The sequence below is a fragment of the Odontesthes bonariensis genome, chromosome 18 (assembly GCF_027942865.1).
Source record: "Odontesthes bonariensis isolate fOdoBon6 chromosome 18, fOdoBon6.hap1, whole genome shotgun sequence".
Lineage (NCBI taxonomy): Eukaryota > Metazoa > Chordata > Actinopteri > Atheriniformes > Atherinopsidae > Odontesthes > Odontesthes bonariensis.
Window position 1 is genome coordinate 7,386,916 of NC_134523.1, and position 18,564 is coordinate 7,405,479.

Genomic DNA, 18,564 nt, shown 5'->3' on the forward strand with positions numbered 1-18,564 from the left:
GAGCCCTAATCCTGCCGCACTGATTGGTTGTACTGGGAATGATGTGATAATCTATGTGTGAGTTAGGTTTGGTGTGTGTTTTAGGGGGAATAATGGAGAGAGAATTTATTAGTATCTGCACGTTTGTAACTCTAAATGAATGTTAGTGGTGTGTTCAAGTATTTGCATGTCCATCTGGATAAGCTGGCATGAGCAATAATTCGCATAGCCTCATTAAAATGCTCAAAGTTTTGGCTTTAAAGTCGCTGTGACCCCTGGTCCACTGAAAGCACTAGGACATGCATACTGAGCAGAGCTGTGATTGATCTGCCTAAGTAAGTGCAATTAATGGGAACGTTCTTCACAGAGAAACTGCCCTCTCTCCCCATCAAACACATGCAAAGCACCCACACATAAATGCATGTGTGTCCATCAGATGCTTTATCACAATGAATTTATGCTCTTAAAATGCTTTAAAGACTTTGATCTAAATATGGAGCTGGTGACCTTTGGCACCCAAACTCCACCCACTGCTAATTATGCATAGGATAAATTGACTCTTTGCCCTCGAACTGAGAGCAGCTGAGTTGAAACGATGAATACGGAAAAGAAAATATACCCGTTCTGTCAAGAAAGTTTGCTGCATTGCCCGATGATGACCTTTTTGTTAAAAACCCTGAAAGGTTTTAACAGATTTTAATAAGTCACATCAATATGGAAAGTGCCTCTGTGCGAGTAAAATGTCATTGGATTTGACTGGTGTTGCATATTCCTAAGGCCTTCAGTCATAATAGTGAGAAGACATATCTCAGACCCATGGATTTTGGTATTGCAGAAAGCTCTGTGTATCAGTGTATGTTCCCAAAACACAGTCCCTATATTCAAGAGTATAACCCACCAGCTGCCTCTATCACCTTGTATTGCCCAAAATACATTTTCTTGGAAAATCATCAAATGTCATGCTCAGTCTGAGGAGCTTTGGGGCCTGGCAATGGAAACTTATACAGCTCTGCACTCTCAAGACAATTTCAGCATTAAATCTAATACGGGCAGCCAGACTGAGAGGGTGAGGTGAAAAGGAACTGTAGAAGTAGCTACATTACTCTTCAGGAGACCTCTATCAGCCTGCTCAAGACATTTTGTGTTTGCTCCTTATGGTCACTTTCACCCCAAATTTGAAGAATTTGAGCATAATACAGTGAATCCGGAAAGTCTAACTCTGGCTGGAACTGAAAATTCTGCCCTCATTTGCAATTTAATTTAAAATTTTTTTTTTATCCAATTTCAATTCAAACTGCTCTTAAATCCAAACACGTTTTTAAGTTGTTACATGCCGTAGTACAATGCAGCAGAACAGAGCGGTTTAGAGATAGTGACATTAATCTTTAAAGGTTTTTATATATGCATAGTTAGCTGGAATCATATACAGAAAATAATTAACGACTGTGAGAATTAGAACCCAGAATGTGTCAGCACCCAGATGTGCTAAGAGATGAGGGTGATTTGCCACCAGCCTTCTTAGTAGAACTTTTCCAAACATACATGTAAGGCATTACATGAGCCCCCCACAGTGCGTTATCTCTCCCCTTCTGTTATAAGATGAACGTCCCCTGAGGCAAAAAGGCTCACGTCATCCATCTTGCTCTTGCTTTCGTAAATCAAGGCCTGTGTCCTATAACACGGCTTCACATATTCGTCTCATTATTATTATTTCAAGCAGACTCATGGCTGCACCTAAAGGAAGGAAAGTGTAATAAATAAAGATTCAAAGATAATAAAATTGAACTAATTTTTGGTTTACTCTTATCTGAGTCAGGGAAGAGCTTCTGTGTAATCAGGGATCATTTGTGACTTGTAAGCGAAGAAAGTAACAACCTTACCTGAGTGTAATAGCTGGAGAGGTTGATATTTTTTTTAAAGAGATATAAAACGAGACAACACTGTTTTTATTTACGTGTTGAATTACCTGTTCCGTATGTAACGCCATGCCAGTGCTTTTATCTCTGTCACTCTCCCTGTGGAGCCACACACTGCCTCACAACTCCCCCTTGTAGTTGTCGACTTGCTCTCCCAGCATGGTCCTGCAACTGCTCTTGGTGGGATGCGCAGCTTTATAAAACTGCATCCATCCAACAGGGTGCATATACGGAAAGTTTCATTATCAGAAGGATAAAAGTTGTTTGTACAAAGCAAATACAAGATCAGCTGAGTTGTTGCTTTTAGAGTGATTTAAGGTGATTGGTAGTCGGGTGCAAAAGTCTTGCTTGACAGATTTTGAAGGTATGCCATGAATGTGTGTCGATTTTCTTTTGAATTTGCCACTGCATCTTGAGTGGGTGTCATTTTGGAGCCTACACATAGCGATACACTTTAAATCACACTTTTCCACACACCAAAACAAAGACACCTTTTCCTTCTGTAATTACGCTGGCTTCTCTCACATGATTGAAAAGATCAGATTGGGTGGTAGGTTCAAACACAGCCATACTCCTGTAACTGACCAAGCCTTTAGTCTGAAACACCCTTTGTTCATATTATTGATCAATAATTGGACTTTCTAGTCCTTAATGTGAGTTTTTGTTCATCATAAGTAATAACCTGAGCTACTATTCAATATGGTTTTGACCGCACTGCCTTAAGAGCTTTATTTTTAAAAGCTTACCACTCAATAATTTAGAAAAAATTTGTATTCTTACCATAAACAAACAAGAAAATTATTTGGAAAGACTGGTAGGTTCTGCCAGCGTCTGCAATATATTACCTGCCATTGGGCTTGAATTTATTGGAAACAAGATGGATAGCATAATTGCCATGTGCCACAAAACCAAAGCACAAGCTAATCCACTTCCTTGCTGTAACAGATAATTGTTTATTTAGTTTATATATGTAGTATTGGAAAATCCTCTAACATATGTAATAAATATTGACAAGAGGAATTATGAGTGTATCGAAGCATTGAAATACCCTCTACCTAACATGGCTACCTTTTGCTCACATAAAGCAGCTTGTGGTGACACAATAGCATGATGAACTGAACAAAAAAAGATGTCGCTTTCACAGATTCAGTAGCTGAGCCCTTGCCTGCTGCAGAGAAGTCACCAGGTAAGACTGTGATAGTATGCTAAAGTCTATTGTACCCTTCTCTCCGTCTTCAGGTTTACTGGCCCCAACCTTCCTTCGCCCATCATCAGCAGCAAGAACTGGCTTCGGCTGCACTTTACCTCTGATGGCAACCACAAGTTGAGAGGTTTCAGTGCCCAGTACCAAGGTAAGATAAAGAGAACTGTTGATATTTTGAAGGTACAACATTAACAATTATCATATTAAAAAAAATATATTTAAACATTATATTTGGAGTGTTATAGTCTTATTTTTATATGGCTAAATATTTTATTTTTATATTAAAGATCCAGCTCAAGAAACATAGTTATTCATCCTGAAAAACAAATTCATGCCACCTCTAACACATCATAAGCCTCTCTTTTTATCCCATTCTTATTGTTATCCCACTATTATTTGAAATCCAGTAAAGAAAACTAATCTCGTTACACTCTGTTTCTAATGCCTATCAGCTTAAATGATCTTAAAATATGATCTGTCTTGTTCTGAGATTTTATCCGTTTTCAAAGTTGAAAGAGAAATATTTTCACAATTCTGGCTGTATTTGAGATTATTTTTTATATAAAAGCACATTTCAGGATCTTAGAGTGCCAGTTATGTCTGTCGCATACAGGCCAACAACATGCTCCTTGTAACATGGATCCAGTGTCGTCAGATAACTTTTAGGTTCAGAAGTATTAGGACTATTAGATTCAACTATTAGGCTCTGAGGTGATGAGCTGAGAAAAAGGATTAGCTTGTCTACAAAAAATGTTGATCTCTAAGGATCTTACCTCCAGCCACCCTCAGGTGAGATGATGGGAAAGAATAGAGTACAGAGAGAACTGAGGAGAAAAATAGAAAAATGGCTACGGTTGTAGAAATAGTATGTAAACCTGTTAGATTAGGGGTTCACTTTTAGATAAATACGTTTAGAAGATCAGGAGGAATTAGGAGACTCACAGGTAATACAGGTATTTTTTTATAAATGCACAATTTTGTATACACAAGAATGCAGTTTTTAGTCACTGGGAAAGAATGTTTTGGAAAACTTTAATCGGATCCACAGTCACGTTGGTGAAAACATACTGTGAATAACTATCTCCTTGGTTTGACATCACAATATACATGAATATTCTCTCTGTTTATGGGGCAACAGCAGGTGCCAAAAAGATGGTGTCGGCGCTAACCTCGTTAATTACAAAGAAAGGCTTTGTTTATAAAAAACTGTTGTTTTTTTTTGTTTCGTTTTTTTTTTAGAAAACATAGAGCTGTCCACAATAACCTTTTGTTTCTCAGCCTCCTAAGAAAAGAAAAAAAACATGTTGATGCCATGCTGGAGTTACATCTGGCCTGAAGGGTAAAAGCACGCACGTATGTTTCATCACGTCTTAATGGGTTGAAAGAACTGTTGCACGTCAGTGTGGAATTACACTCAGAATAAATTCAGAAACATCAGAATGTTTTACAGAGATCCCTGTTAAATAATCCAATGCAGAAACCAGTTTTGGAAGAAACCTTGGTTGGATCTCTTGCTGTTGCAACAGGTTTAAGAAGGCAGTCGTGGCAACTCCAAAACAGCAAGAGAAATCTCTGATTGAGCTGTCTCACCGTAACATTTAGAGCAAGGTCACAGTAACTTGTTCTCCTGTCAGTGCTGCCAGAAATTAGCATTCACACTTTATTATTTACTTGGCGAGAGGAGACCATTCAAGACGGCGAATGCTTTTGGATTGTCAAGATAAGTGATCTGAAAAAATGTGTTGGGTCTGAACAGACTGTGGAACTTTTACTGTCAGATTGAGTGTTCTATAAAGGAGAATATTATTTGTATTATTTGTTATTGCACTACATGGCCATGATTAATTGATTCTTTATCTGACTTATTGATTTGATGACTTTACCTGTGACAAAATATACCCGTGATTGTGTGGACAGAAGGCCTAATGCTTAAACCGACTGCCAGTCTGCAGTCCCCACTCGAATCTAGCTATTGTCACCCTAATTGCCATTTCTTTCCCCAGACAATAAACAGAGTTTTTGACATGTCGTCCAGATAAGCTTTGAATTAAAAACCCGCTGAGCAAAGGATTAGAACACATTTTGTAGAGCGAGTTAAGTTTCGTTGTCACAAACAGTCAAAATAATGAAATGGGATCTATGATGATGCTCGGAATATGTTTTTGAAACTTAGTAATACATATCACCCTCTTATTTAGCAATGATTAGTTATCTTTTGTTCTCAATGCAACTCTCGCCAAGCTCCGATATTCAAAACTGATTTCTTCTTCGTTTTGAAATGTGTTTCTTGCTCCTAATGGAAGATGCTTTGCCTGCCTTCTCATCCTGTTAACTGAATAGTAACTATATGCTCAGGGCCCTTCAGTCCTCAGGAATACAGGGAAAATGGGAAATTGTTGAGTTTTATTCCACTTAAATAAATATATTTAAAGAAATATATAATAAGAAATAATAAAGAAATATGAAAATAAAAGCTGTGTTTCAGATCTCTATGGTAAAAAAAAATATTTTATCAACAAAGGTGATCATTTTTTTTGTTATTTTTTTATTTGTTTGATTAGCAGTTATATTAACTGCTTTGCCAACTGATGTGAACCTCACTTCAGTGGACAGAGGTGCATCGTGTACGTTACCTAAAACAGACGTTTAGCCACTCTTGAACTGTTTGACTGTCATTTTCACACTTTCTGCTCTTACATTTCTCTGTTATATTTTATCTGCAGTGAAGAAGATGACTGAACTAAAGTCCAGAGGTGTAAAGATGTTGCCTAGCAAAGACAACCACCATAAGATATCAGTGTGTAAGTTACAACCCCCCCCTTTTTTTTTTTTCTTATATCAAATAAAACATAGTTTTGCCTAATTAATACAGTGGTGACCGAGTCGTCATGAAGGTTTTTTTAATGTAAAATGTGAAATTCGATCTACCATTTCTAATTTTGCATCTTCATATCGATAGAGCTTCATTGACCTTTAGGGAGCTACAGCAACAGTGTTGAAAGATAGAAACGTTGAAGCTGCAGAAATAGGCCTTTAATGCAGCTGGAGCTGAAACAAGAAGCTTTTGATACTTGATCATTTTACAGCTTTTTTTTCAGCTTTTAAAATTTTGATCAAACATATATACATGTATAATTTATTTGATCAAAATTTTAATGATTTATCTTAATCAGGAAGGCAAGAACAGCACAGACCAGAACAATTTTTTTTTATTTCAGATGCTGAGAGAGTTTTGTAGCTCTGGACTGCCATTGAAACTGAGAACAAGGACACCAGTGGATACATACTGTAACTGCCTTCGGAAAAATTCGAAATCAGGGTCCACTAATTATTTCGTTTTTGCTGTACATTTAGTGTACATTGTCCGTGTCCTCCTGTTTTAGTCTGACCTCAAATGTATTAAGAATGTGCCTACCCTGCCAACTGATGCAGCTCGAAGTGTTTAACAATGCATGGCTTGGTATCCAGTGATGTTCTGCCTTGAGAAGTAGAGAGAGAAACCACAGGCTGACCTGTTAATCTTCTTTGTTGAGGCAGGATGAAAGAATCATCTTGTCAAAGTTCTGAAAGCAAGAATCATAAGGATTGACACTCTCCACAAAAGGAAAAATTCCGGGCTTTTTGGTTTGTTAACTCAAGGATCCATTATACGAGTTGGCAAGTTTTAATCTTTTTAAGCGTCCTCCATAGGCTGAGTATCTTATCTGTGTTGGCGCAGGCTTCAGTGAGATCTTGACATTTGTAATGTATTGTACATTCATAAGTTGAAAACTATGTGGAGAAATGATGAATGGCGTTAAAAAGCATTGTTCGTTGTTTTGTGATAAATGTGATTTTATTAAACCTTCTTCTGCTATGCCAAAGACGAGGGCCTATCGCGCTGCCACTTAATGACATTCTGGAAAAGCTATTCATCCACTATGAAGTTTGTACTGAGAGAGCTGTCAATTTACATCTGTGATCAGTTGTAGCTATAAAGGCAACCTCAAATACTCGCCCTGCTTCTGACTAAGAAAGAAGAGGGAGCAATATTTTACTGTCTGAAAATAGCCCAAAAACTTCATCTCCTCTCAATCCTTCTTAACACAAACGATTAAGTATCTAATTCCACTGTAACTTAAGCCTCAAAGCTTGTCATTTTCGTATGTGAAGCCTAATACTAGTTGATACAACACAGCTTCTTGGTGTTCATAACATCATATATACGCTTTTGAAAGGTTTACTTGAGATCTCCAGTGTAATTATTTATTGTTAACCTACTTGTTGTTGTATCTTTGTATTTAAATATTATCTTATATTAGTATTCTTAATTTCTGTGTAGTTACAAAGTTAGCTTTAACAAAAGAAAATGTCCTAATTTTCTTGTGTCAGCTGTTTAGAGTTGGAAGAAGAAATTCCGATGACTGTGGAAAATGAAACATGATTTTTAATTTGGAAAAGTAAGATGAATAAATGTTTTGTATCAATAAGATACTTTAAATTAAAATAAATTCAAGCAACTTTGGTATACATTAGGGTGGGTAATAATGATTTATAGTGTTGAGCAGCAGCCATAACTGTAGTTGGAGCTGACTTGAGGCTCTAAACAAGGTGGTGGGCATTTAATTTACCATTGAATTCCATCTTTTTTCAGAAAATTGAAAACTAACTCATATCTTCACGAGGTGTCTAATTCTTGGTAAAGATGCCAGACGGATAATTTCAGCTGTCTCACTTCTTGCTCAAAGTTTCTTTTTACGTCTCTCAACAAAAGAGGAACTGCTGAATGTCAAGAGTTACACACAAAAAGAACACACATTCTGGGCAAGAGATGCATTTCTAATAGCAAACTGACAGCAGTGATTGCATTGGTTGCTATTTTCACAATGGCATCCTTGCTCTTGTCCTCCTAAGTTTGCTGTTCATCATTCCATTCAGCTTTATTCAAACATCTGCAACATTAACAATTTGGCAGCTATGAAACACACGAGGAAACACGAAGAGATGAATGTCTACCAACAGCCTGTTCTGCAGATAGAGGTTCCTTCAGGCAGAAAATGCAATACCGTGTGAAGGCAATTTACAGTTCTCTTTATCCACTTATAGAATAGAACTAGAATAGAATGTTATTATTATTATTATTCCTCCCACATTGATTTTAATCCTTGTGGCAGCCAGCAAGTATTATATCTCTTAATAATAATTTTTACAAGGGTAATGTTTTTTTATGCTTGTACCCCACTATACTTTATATTTTACGTTCCATTCTGACATTGATTCATTGTAGTTGTACCTAATGAAATGACAAAGACGGGATGGAAAATATTGAGTGAAAAAGTCTAGTTTCTTTTTCTCAAAAAATGTGAGTACTTTTAAAACGTTAGTACTTAATGGACATTGATAAGAAAAGCCTATTTAAAATGTGGAACAGCTTTGGTATTCTGTTTATTAAACATTTTTCATACGTATCAAAAAACTGTTGTTCACTCTTTTCTTTAAAATATTTGTAATAAGTAATAGTGAGGAAGAGAAGATTCTAACAGTTATTGGTTATTAAGATTTTCTTTGCAAACTCTGCTGACACCAGTAAGCCTTTTTAGGATTTGAATTCATTGCAGTCTCTCCTCACACTGGGGCTCTGGCCAGTGAGCAGGTGCCTCATTGATTGAACCCTTCAGACGTCTGACCCCTCGCAGTCGGTCACGGCTCCTCCAGTCGGCCAAGTTTATTTGACCCTCCTCCGACACTTCCCTGCTTTGCACCCAGTGACATGATTTAACTGAGCGCCTCCAGGACTGGGCGCTCCGAAAATGTTTATTTAAGATGTTTTAAATGTTTTTCTGTCTTTACCATTTAGTGTCTCAGATGGGTGTAGTACAGGGACACAACATGTGTCCAGATCCTGGGATTCCAGATCGGGGGAAAAGAAAAGGCTCTGACTTCAGGTAAAAACCAAGTGAACTTTTACATGAGCAGTTAGTTTAATGGTAAGTCTACTTTAATAACTTACAATATTTCTGAACTAGGATAGACACATGATGAACATTTGTAGACTACACATTGTGAACATTGTATTAAAGTCTGGTTTCTCTACCGCCCTTTGAAACATATTTATAAAAAAAAAAAAAAGTTTCCTAATAAAATTTTTACATTTATATATATATTTCTTTTTAGACAACTTAAGATATAAGCTAAAAGTGTTCACCAGTAAGGAACAAATGTAAGGCCTCTGACATGTGGAGCCTGACATGTGGCCTCTGACTAACTATTTTGTTACTATGGCATCTTTAAAGGGGTCTAATATATTAGTCAGCAAGTACGAAGTTAGTTCTTGACGCCAGCATGTTGGAAGCAGAAAAATGGGAAAGCTTATGGATCTGAGCAGCTATGATTCTTAATGTGTTCCCAAATGTATTCCAGTGCTCCATTTTGAAATGTCCTCTGACATATACACCATTATCCAATGCCAAGACCCTGTAATCAAATGGGAAAACATTGAAATGGAAAAACAAATAACCCTCAGCCACTGCACTCATAGGAGAGATGGTAATATTACCAGAGAAATTATGGAGTGTTGTTCCTTTCAAAGCTATTGTCTGCATCAGTGGTCATCTAACATAGAAAAATTGGTGTCATCTGCCTAACACGGTGTGCTACTTTTGGTAAATCACAGCCAGGAAGCCCAAAAAGCCTTTTTTTCTTTTTACCAGTGCATCTCACTTTCTTTAAATGTCTTTTTTTTTTTTCCTGTGTGCATTCTAATTTCAGGCGAGGAGCTACAGTGCATTTCTCCTGCGACGAGGGCTACGAACTGCAGGGCTCAAAGAGCATCAGTTGCCTCCGAGTGACAGACAGTTATGTAGGCTGGAGTGATGACCGGCCTATCTGCAGGGGTAAGATTTCACATATCTGATCCATCTATGTGCATGTGTAAAGGAGGTGGATTTGATACGACCACCATTTTTATTAACGCACTCAGATGCGAAGCTCATGTTTGCCCATGAGTCTGCTGTCATTTTGTGTTAATGCATTTCTTCCTCTCTCGACATGCAGTACTCCCTATTTCATTGTGACTGGCATGACTTTGACCTTTGGCCAGCATTATTTTGCTTCCATTATTGAGCTATACGGGTTTAGCGCTACCCATCAATCATGTCTTCTTCACTTGTGGCAATTTTCTAAAGCAAATAAAACTCTGTAGAGTTTTACTGAGGCTGATGTGCCCCTCAGTTTGTAGTATGACTAACCAGCTTCATCAGGATTTAAGTAGATAAAATCTTCACTTTTTTGCAATGATTGTTTTTGCTTAATGAGTATATATATTTATTCAAGCAGCAAAAATGGTCTTTGGAACTTAGTTATAGGGTTCCTTTAGAGTTTGGTAAAATTACTTTCATTTATTTATTGTATTTTTTTTCCAGTTTTATTGGGATGACCTTTAAGAATGAAATATACCATCCCTATCAGTAGATCTGTAGAAGGTTCTACAAAAAGGTATCTGGCTTGCATTTGTAGTCTAAGTAGTATCGACCAATCACATTTGAGCAGAGAATGTATAGGTCCATTTTCATTCATACCTTCTCAGTTCAAACCGAGCTGATTTAAATAAATAATAAAAATAAATAAAAATTTGATTTTTAGTTAAATTCCTTCTTGCTGTATTGTATTTGATAAGGTCAGCCTAACTGTTAAAACATGTGGTGTTGAGAATTGTATTCTTTCCTTAAATCTAGGAAAGTTCTTTTAAATTTTAATAGAGTGGGAGAGGGGTGGAGCTTTGTGCCACTGAGTGGGCCATGAACACCCAAAGGATCTTTCTTGTACAAAATTCATTAAAATTTTGATAGTTTGTTGAGGTCTTTTGGAAATACTTTGAGGTTCTCCTTTGCATATGTACACACAAACATTTTCCTTTTAGGTTCTTTGCTTTAATTTAAGGAGTGTTTAACAGGCACCCTCAGGCCTCGATAAGAAAAGTCACCTTGTACTTTCAAGTTTGGTTTGTTAAGTCCTTACCTACACTTACAATTGGAATATATCCTTGGGAGTCTCCTAATGACTAATTTCCCTGTTGATTAAACTATTTTTAAACTCTACACAAGTGGACTATACCAAAATTCAGATAAAACTATTTCAAATGGTTTTGATTAATGTGTCTAAAGTTAGCAGGGCTACCATCTCTTCCTTGCTGATTGACTTCAAAATGTTATGTTCCTGAATGTGAATATACATCTGTCCATTTGGTTGGTAATATTCCACACATCACCCACTTTCTGTCTTTGATTTTATGAGATTAATATTCTGCCACCACATGCTGATTTACAGTATCATATGCATCACTTTTTACCTTTATGGATTACAACATGTGGACATTTGTGTGAGGAGAGGAGAGCTGCACTGGAGTCGGAGACACGGATGGCAATCTGTCTGTTTCTTCTGAGTGTTTCCTGAACATGCAGCTCTTTCTCTAGTGAACTTTGACCCATTTTAACATGAGCAGGGGATCGTAAGACAGTCAGTCTGATATCAGCTAGTTTTTCAAAACATAGACAAAGGCTGACAACATTTACCAAGAAAAAGAAACCTCTCTATATATTTTCTCCCAGTGATGAAGCAGGGATTTTTGAGTTTGACTTCTTGGATCCAACATGCTTGATTTATATGATTGAGTTAGTTATGATCAGGCAAAGCAGATGTGTTGGACCTTTCATTACAGTCAGTTTTTTTTTTTTTTTTTTTCATGGAATCACTGAAATCGTGTGGTAACTGATTCCCAGAAGTATGTATGATAAAACAAGTTCAGCCAGATGTATTATGAGTGTAGAGTATAGAAAGTGATCTTTCTTTTAGCCTGAGATTTTCTCTTCAGGTTCTGCACATTGACATTAAAGGCATTTTAGGTGTCATTTGATGCTTCTACAGCACAAAAAACACTGATCACCTGACCTAATTCATATCAAGAGTAAGTTGCCCTAATGGAGAAGTTTATTCGAATCACAACAACAAAAAGCAGTAATTGCTGGCAGCCAGTGAAAACCAGTGCTGGCAGCTTTGGTTGTGCAAAGCAGTAAGTTGATATCTGCCTGATGTTTTTGTCTAAATTGACAGCTGCACAGAAGGCTCTTTAACGTTTCAGTTGATTTAAATATGAAAATCAAGACGTGCTTTCAGCTCTGACAGTTTCCCATAAAATGTGGAAATCAACCGAAGCATTGACCAGATCTAGATAATTGATTTCATCGCTCTGGTAGTGTGTGAACATATTTAATCTGTGTTGTATTAGGTCCACTAGCAACAGTTTTTAATGGACTTATCAACCAATTGAGAACCCTTATTATTATTATTATTATTATTATTATTATTTTTATTTTATTTTTTTAAAGTTTAGAATATGTGGCACATCAACTATTTCAGAAGTTAAGATTTTTTGAACATCTGAAAAGATGTAAATAAATCTACTCGTTGAAAACACTGTTTTATCACCTTCTAAATGCAATACTCTGACTAACCAGTCTTCCTGATCCGTCTGTCAGATCAGTCAAATCCATTTTTTGTCATTTATTTGATAGTCTGACCTTCATTTAAATATCCAGAGCTTTCACTGTCAAACATCAACATTCAATACTTTACTGTTCATTCCTGATGATATCTAAAACAGCAACATCAGACTGAATTGAGTCAAAGAAAGCTTGATGCACACTGATCTTAAACTACTATGTAGCAGGATATAAATTCAGCTTAAGTTACCATGGCAAAATGGTACGAAAGCTTTTTAATATAGTAACGTATGCCTCCTCAGTTTCTCTTCCGTCCCCCCCTGTGATTCTGAGATCATTCTCTGTCCTTGCATATACCCCAAGGAGTGAGTAGGCTTCTAAAGGAGCTCAAATGTAGGAAAGTCAGGCAAGGAAGAGACTAGGAAGGAATGTGAGAAATATATGTTATCATAATGAGCAGCATTTTTGAAAGGATAATTCTTTAGCAATTTATCTTGTCTTTACTGAATGCATTCAGGCAGAGTATCAGAAGTAGGTCACCTGCATTTTATCTGTGCTCAGAACCCTGTGAAGTCTCCACATGAGATTGAGAACTGAAAATTCTAGCTGGAACTCCTACTGTGCAGACATGCCTCATGCCTTTTATAGTTCATTTAGAAATACTGAAGCAACTTCGTGTTGGTATCCACATCCTTGGGATTCTACCCATCTCGTTTCGCAAGGATTGCATTGAAAGTTCTGTGTCGACAATGAATCATTTTTAACACAACACAGCAAACATGAGTAAAATACAGAATCTACTCGACGCACAAGGGACATTTAGGAGTAACAATACACCTTCACATTAAGAGGCTGTGGTAAAGCTACAACTGACTGCATGACTCATGAATTTAGCAGGTTATCCAGAAGAGAATTTGACACATTCTATGTATTCAGTGATTAGTTTCTTTGTGTAAACTGTTATTAAACACTTATTTGCCTCTTCCTCTGCTTTGTTTTTAGCACCCATGTGTGGAGGCCAACTGAAAGGACCTAGTGGTGTCATCACATCTCCAAACTACCCTGTTCAGTATGACAACAATGCTAACTGCACGTGGGTCATCACGGTGACAGACACATCTAAGGTAAAACCTACTGAACATGGCATTGAATCAGCAGCGTATTCTTTTAGCTTTGACTTTGTAGTCCCCACTAGTTTCCAGTGGCGTGTTAAGCGGTGTCTTCACCTGACACCAACAAGAGAAGAAGCTGACTGATGTTTCTTTATCTTCTTGGGAGAAACTCTAGTAGAAGCACTTCTCTGACACACACATGATGACTCGTGTTGTGCTTTTGATAATTGCAACTCTTTTGGAGCTGTTCAGCACACCATATGACAGACTGAAACATGGGAGAGATTAGAGAAATGAAAGGGTGGGGAAATGCTGGATCTGAGCCCACAACAGACAAAGGAAGTTGTTTGAAATTGTTTTGGTGATGGAGAGAGGAAGAGAGTAAAATGGACAGGAGAGAAATGGAGTGTGCTTGCAAGCTATCATGAAACTCTCATAGCCATTCTCTTTAGACCATTGACTTTGGAATTTTGTTCAAGGCCATCCATACTTCTCGAAACTCAAACAACAAGGTTTTACAAATCTGTTATCTTATTGCACCGTGCTGAGTGAAAGAGAGCCTGTTTGAGGTGAGGTACACACCCACAAAATCCAACTCACTGTTTGCAAGCAAGCAAACACACTTAGGCATACCCAGCAGGCAGCCTGCTAAACTAGACACTGGTATTTTAGGCTGGCTCTTGCTGTGTCTGCTTTAGATGAAGATGGAGCGAAGCTGTTCTTTCTGTTTACAGATTTAATGGGTTTCTGTTCCTCCCCGTCCACAAAGGCAAGAGGTGGCACAGCAGAAAGATCTGGAATGGGACATGATGGTGCTCCTCTAGGCCAATATTCATCTCATGACATCATGAATGATATAGTTTTTTATTGGGTGTTCCTGCATCAAAAATGCCCTGAAAAGCTGAAAATGGCAGTGTGTCTGTTCCATGATTTAAACTTGAGATTCAGAGATTTCTCTTGAAGTGACAGGGTTTTGGGTGACTGTCCTCTGACAACAGCAGATTTCAGACCTTAAAATACTTCAACTTAATCTGAAATTATTGATATCATATGGGGAGTAATTAAAAACAAAAGAAGACTAAATACACAGAGCAAATGTGTGAAGTTTCCTCAGATTTAATGAACAGCCTTCCTGCAACTTTTATCATGTTTAGTTGATGTAGTATTAAGGTAATACAGTGTTGGTATCAAATACCCTGGCATTATACTATATATATATATATATATATATATATATATATATATATATATATATAGAGTATGATATATTTAGGGTTTCCAGTGGAAAGACCCACAAGCACACTAGCCAACAACACAGGTGTAACAAAAATCATCGTCCACGGTTCATCAAATCGAAGCTTGTTATCTATCTCTCTCACCTGCACACCAAGTGGGATTTCACACAACTGTCTTACAATATTGTTGCTTGGCTTTTTTTTTTTTTTTTTGTCATTTTATTTTCTTTGGTGTGTGTGACATCTGTACTTTCGTACTTCACCTGTTAGTTGGCAGATGGGAGATGAGTTTGTGGTGTGAAACTTTATTTATCGAGCGATCTGACCTATTTTGGCCACACATCATCAATCTTTTCTCTCCACCTTGGCAATTTTCATTAGGCGCGAGGTTTAACATAGGACAGAATGCAATTTGCATTTATATAAGCTTTTTCATTAGGCCTTGCTCTCTCAGCCCTCTGAAAATATTAAGAATATGCCGGAAATCAGTGCCAGCCAATTTAAAGTAGGAGACAAAGACAGTTGTATGTTTTTCTTTTTTTCATATCGTACTCTTGCGTACGATTCTGCTTAGTCTGAATGATATTTTACTCTATTGCAGATAGACCTTGTTTGTCTATCTTCATATCCTCATTGAAGTTTAAACCACATCTTTGGTCAGGGTGTCGGTTTTTTTGTATGTTCTTTTTCTCCTTGCTCCTCAGTCTCAATAGCTCCTCAATAGAAAAAGTAACTTTGATCTGTTTTTATTTTTGCTGTTTCAATTTGATAAGTTTGTTTTGCACTATTATGTAATCTCTTTCGCACATTTTTTTCATTTGAGAAAAGGTTTAAGTCCCCTGCCTCAATTCCTGATGTGCTTCATGTAACCTTAAGTCAGGCAAAGTGACTCCCAAAGGTGTATGACTCGTCAGTTCTGCTGAGCAAATAGTTGGGGTCATGCAGACCAACCGGTCTGCAATCAGATATTTGATTTAGTGTAAAAAAAGAAATAAATATATGAATTACACAAGACTGAAAGTAAGATTGAATAAAGTATACCAGTGTACTCATGTATAGGTCATATAAGCTGCTTATTTACACATATAATGTAAGAGTTGTAATTGGAATGAGATGTGCCAAAGAATGGGGGAAATATAAATATTTCCAGGAAGAAAGAGAAATCAATACAACATAAAAATGTTTTGCGTACAATATACACAGATGTTACACTGAATTGAAATGTTCCAGGCAAATATTCAAATGAGAATGATAAAAGATGGATTGATGGACAGAAGGATGGGAAGGCACAGATGGAAAGAGGTCTCAGCTCTGCACAAGGTTTCAGGATCATTTAAGCATCTGTCATTTACTGTTGTCTTGGTGATGTCCCCACTGTTGTCTAGGTGATCAAGCTGACATTTGAGGATTTTGACCTGGAGAGAGGCTATGACACCCTGACGGTGGGAGACGGCGAGCTGGTGGGAGACCAGAAGACTGTCTTTCACGTGTGAGTGGCTCCTCTTTGACCTTCATCTTTTTTGCCTTTAATCTTTTCTTTGTTCTGCAACTTCTTTTGGTTAGAAGTCATTTTCATTTTTCGTCAGTCGTGTACATTGTGTCTTTTTTTTCTTCACTTTTATCCCGTGTTGGAGCCCTTGCCTTTGCACCTTCTCTGTTTCCCCGCCCCACTCTCTTCCTTTCCCCCAGCCATTGCTACTTACTGGTACAGTTTCACTTTCATTTCATCACCATCTGATGCAGTGGTGCATGAAAAATAGATGTAACACCACATTGTCCATCATGACTCTTTTCAGTAGAGGATACAACATCACAGCCATGTGGCACAGCATTGCAAACTGCATATTGATACCCCATAATAGAGTTTGTGCCAGCAGATGCTCCATAACAATTCACAGGATGTTGTTTTTAATTGTGCTGAAATTTACCACCTTAATAAAGTTTTTATAGATCAATTTTCATGCGAGGCTGCCTTTCTGGGGTGGGAGTCAGGAGGAGGTTTTGAATGAATGAGGCAAAATTTTGTGTGAAGAGCTTTTAAGTGAAAAGATCTTTCTCGCTTCAACCTATTTGTTTATTTGGACTCAGACTGACAAGCACAAAAAAAAAAACGTTTAAACAACACAAACACTGAAAATAAGTAAAGCTGTTTTCTCTCACGGAAATCTTTATTTTATGAAAGTTAAGGGTGGAATTTAGTTCTCACACTCTTGCACACAAGCAAACTGAGAGCATACATTATGCTGTAGCTATCAGCATTGTTAAAAATCCCATACTATAATTTTATGGCTCAGTGATGCAGGCAACCATGTGCAGTTTGTTGAGAATCATTATCTGTAACTTAAGGTCCGGCTTGTAACTGCAGTGCAGTCATAAATGTGGTGGCTTATAGGCAATGAGTCACAATCAAAGAAAGGTGCCACCACTGTTTTACCTACAGGAGAACCGATGTGGAGTGGGCATAACATACATCCATTTCAAGAGTTTTTAGAATTAAGACGGTTTCAAGTTTACCCATAAAACTGTGCTTTGATGGTCCATTAAATATTTTATCTTTCCTCCTACGTGTTGACAGAAACAAAAAAATTAGAAAGGAAACAAGGTGCAGCAAAGGACAAATACATAAACCCGACTTCCAGAATGTACGACTGGACTCTACGAGTTCCATCAGTAAAATTAGAAACCCTTAATCACTGACTCTGCAGCGACACACATCCTAATTAGAGCTGGGTGAAATTACTATTCAAATAGGATTAATATACTGCTGTGGCACTGACAGATCTTGCTTTCATTTTCCACTTTCTTGTCCCCAGCTGTTTTGCATTAAAGACTTTGGATAAAAAAACTATACGATTTTGGTCTTCAGTTTGAAGTGCTTATGTCAGTTTTAAAAGATGCGTCTTTGATCAGAGATATCTGCTGCTTTAATATATAACTTCAGATATTAGTTTTGCATTTGAATTGGATATGTTTTAATGATGCAATAGAAATGGGTCTTTTGGTCATTAAAGTGACAAAAAGTTTGCCGTGTTTTTTTTTTTTTTTACATTTTTTTAAAAATTTTTATTGCTGTATAAAGCAATTGAAATAACATACTCTGTTAGAGCAGACACTATCAGTACGAAATGGATTTCAGTTTTACATGAGACATCTTGCTGTCAGTAAATATATATTTGGCTCATCTGTGTTGTATATCAGAGACAAACCTGAAATCTGTCATCCTGTCTTGTTTCATAGCCTGTCTGGTACCACCACACCAGACCTCGTGGTGAGCACCAGTCACCAGATGTGGCTCAACTTCAAAACAGATGACACCAGTGGCTCCCTTGGCTTTAAGGTATCCTATGAAGGTAAGAATGCAGTGATTATAAGGCTGTATATTATAGAATGTATGTTTGCTAGCTACACTCAAATTATTTGGGTTACCAGGCTTGGATCACAATCAAAAAGTCAATTAAAAAATGACAACATGGTCAAAATGCATTGTGGGGTAAGCGTTTTGTGTAATTTTTAACAGTTTAGTTAGAATTACTTTCATTATTATTTTCATTTACCCTTTACGTTGTGGATTCTAGCTCAACGCTGACATACATCCCAGCTAACACATTCTTCATGTCCTTCCTTTTCATGTCTTTTCCAACA

General features: G+C 37.2%; 1 protein-coding gene across 1 annotated transcript in view; it reads left to right on the plus strand.

The window, feature by feature from the left end:
• csmd2 (CUB and Sushi multiple domains 2) overlaps positions 1-18,564 on the plus strand; it is a 227,750-nt gene that overhangs the window by 114,050 nt on the left and 95,136 nt on the right. Inside the window, exons 6-12 of the mRNA XM_075449084.1 lie at positions 3,135-3,247; positions 5,823-5,900; positions 8,936-9,023; positions 9,847-9,971; positions 13,578-13,699; positions 16,308-16,411; positions 18,160-18,272. Coding sequence (XP_075305199.1) covers positions 3,135-3,247; positions 5,823-5,900; positions 8,936-9,023; positions 9,847-9,971; positions 13,578-13,699; positions 16,308-16,411; positions 18,160-18,272 — 743 coding nt within the window. The remainder of the gene's footprint in view (positions 1-3,134; positions 3,248-5,822; positions 5,901-8,935; positions 9,024-9,846; positions 9,972-13,577; positions 13,700-16,307; positions 16,412-18,159; positions 18,273-18,564) is intronic.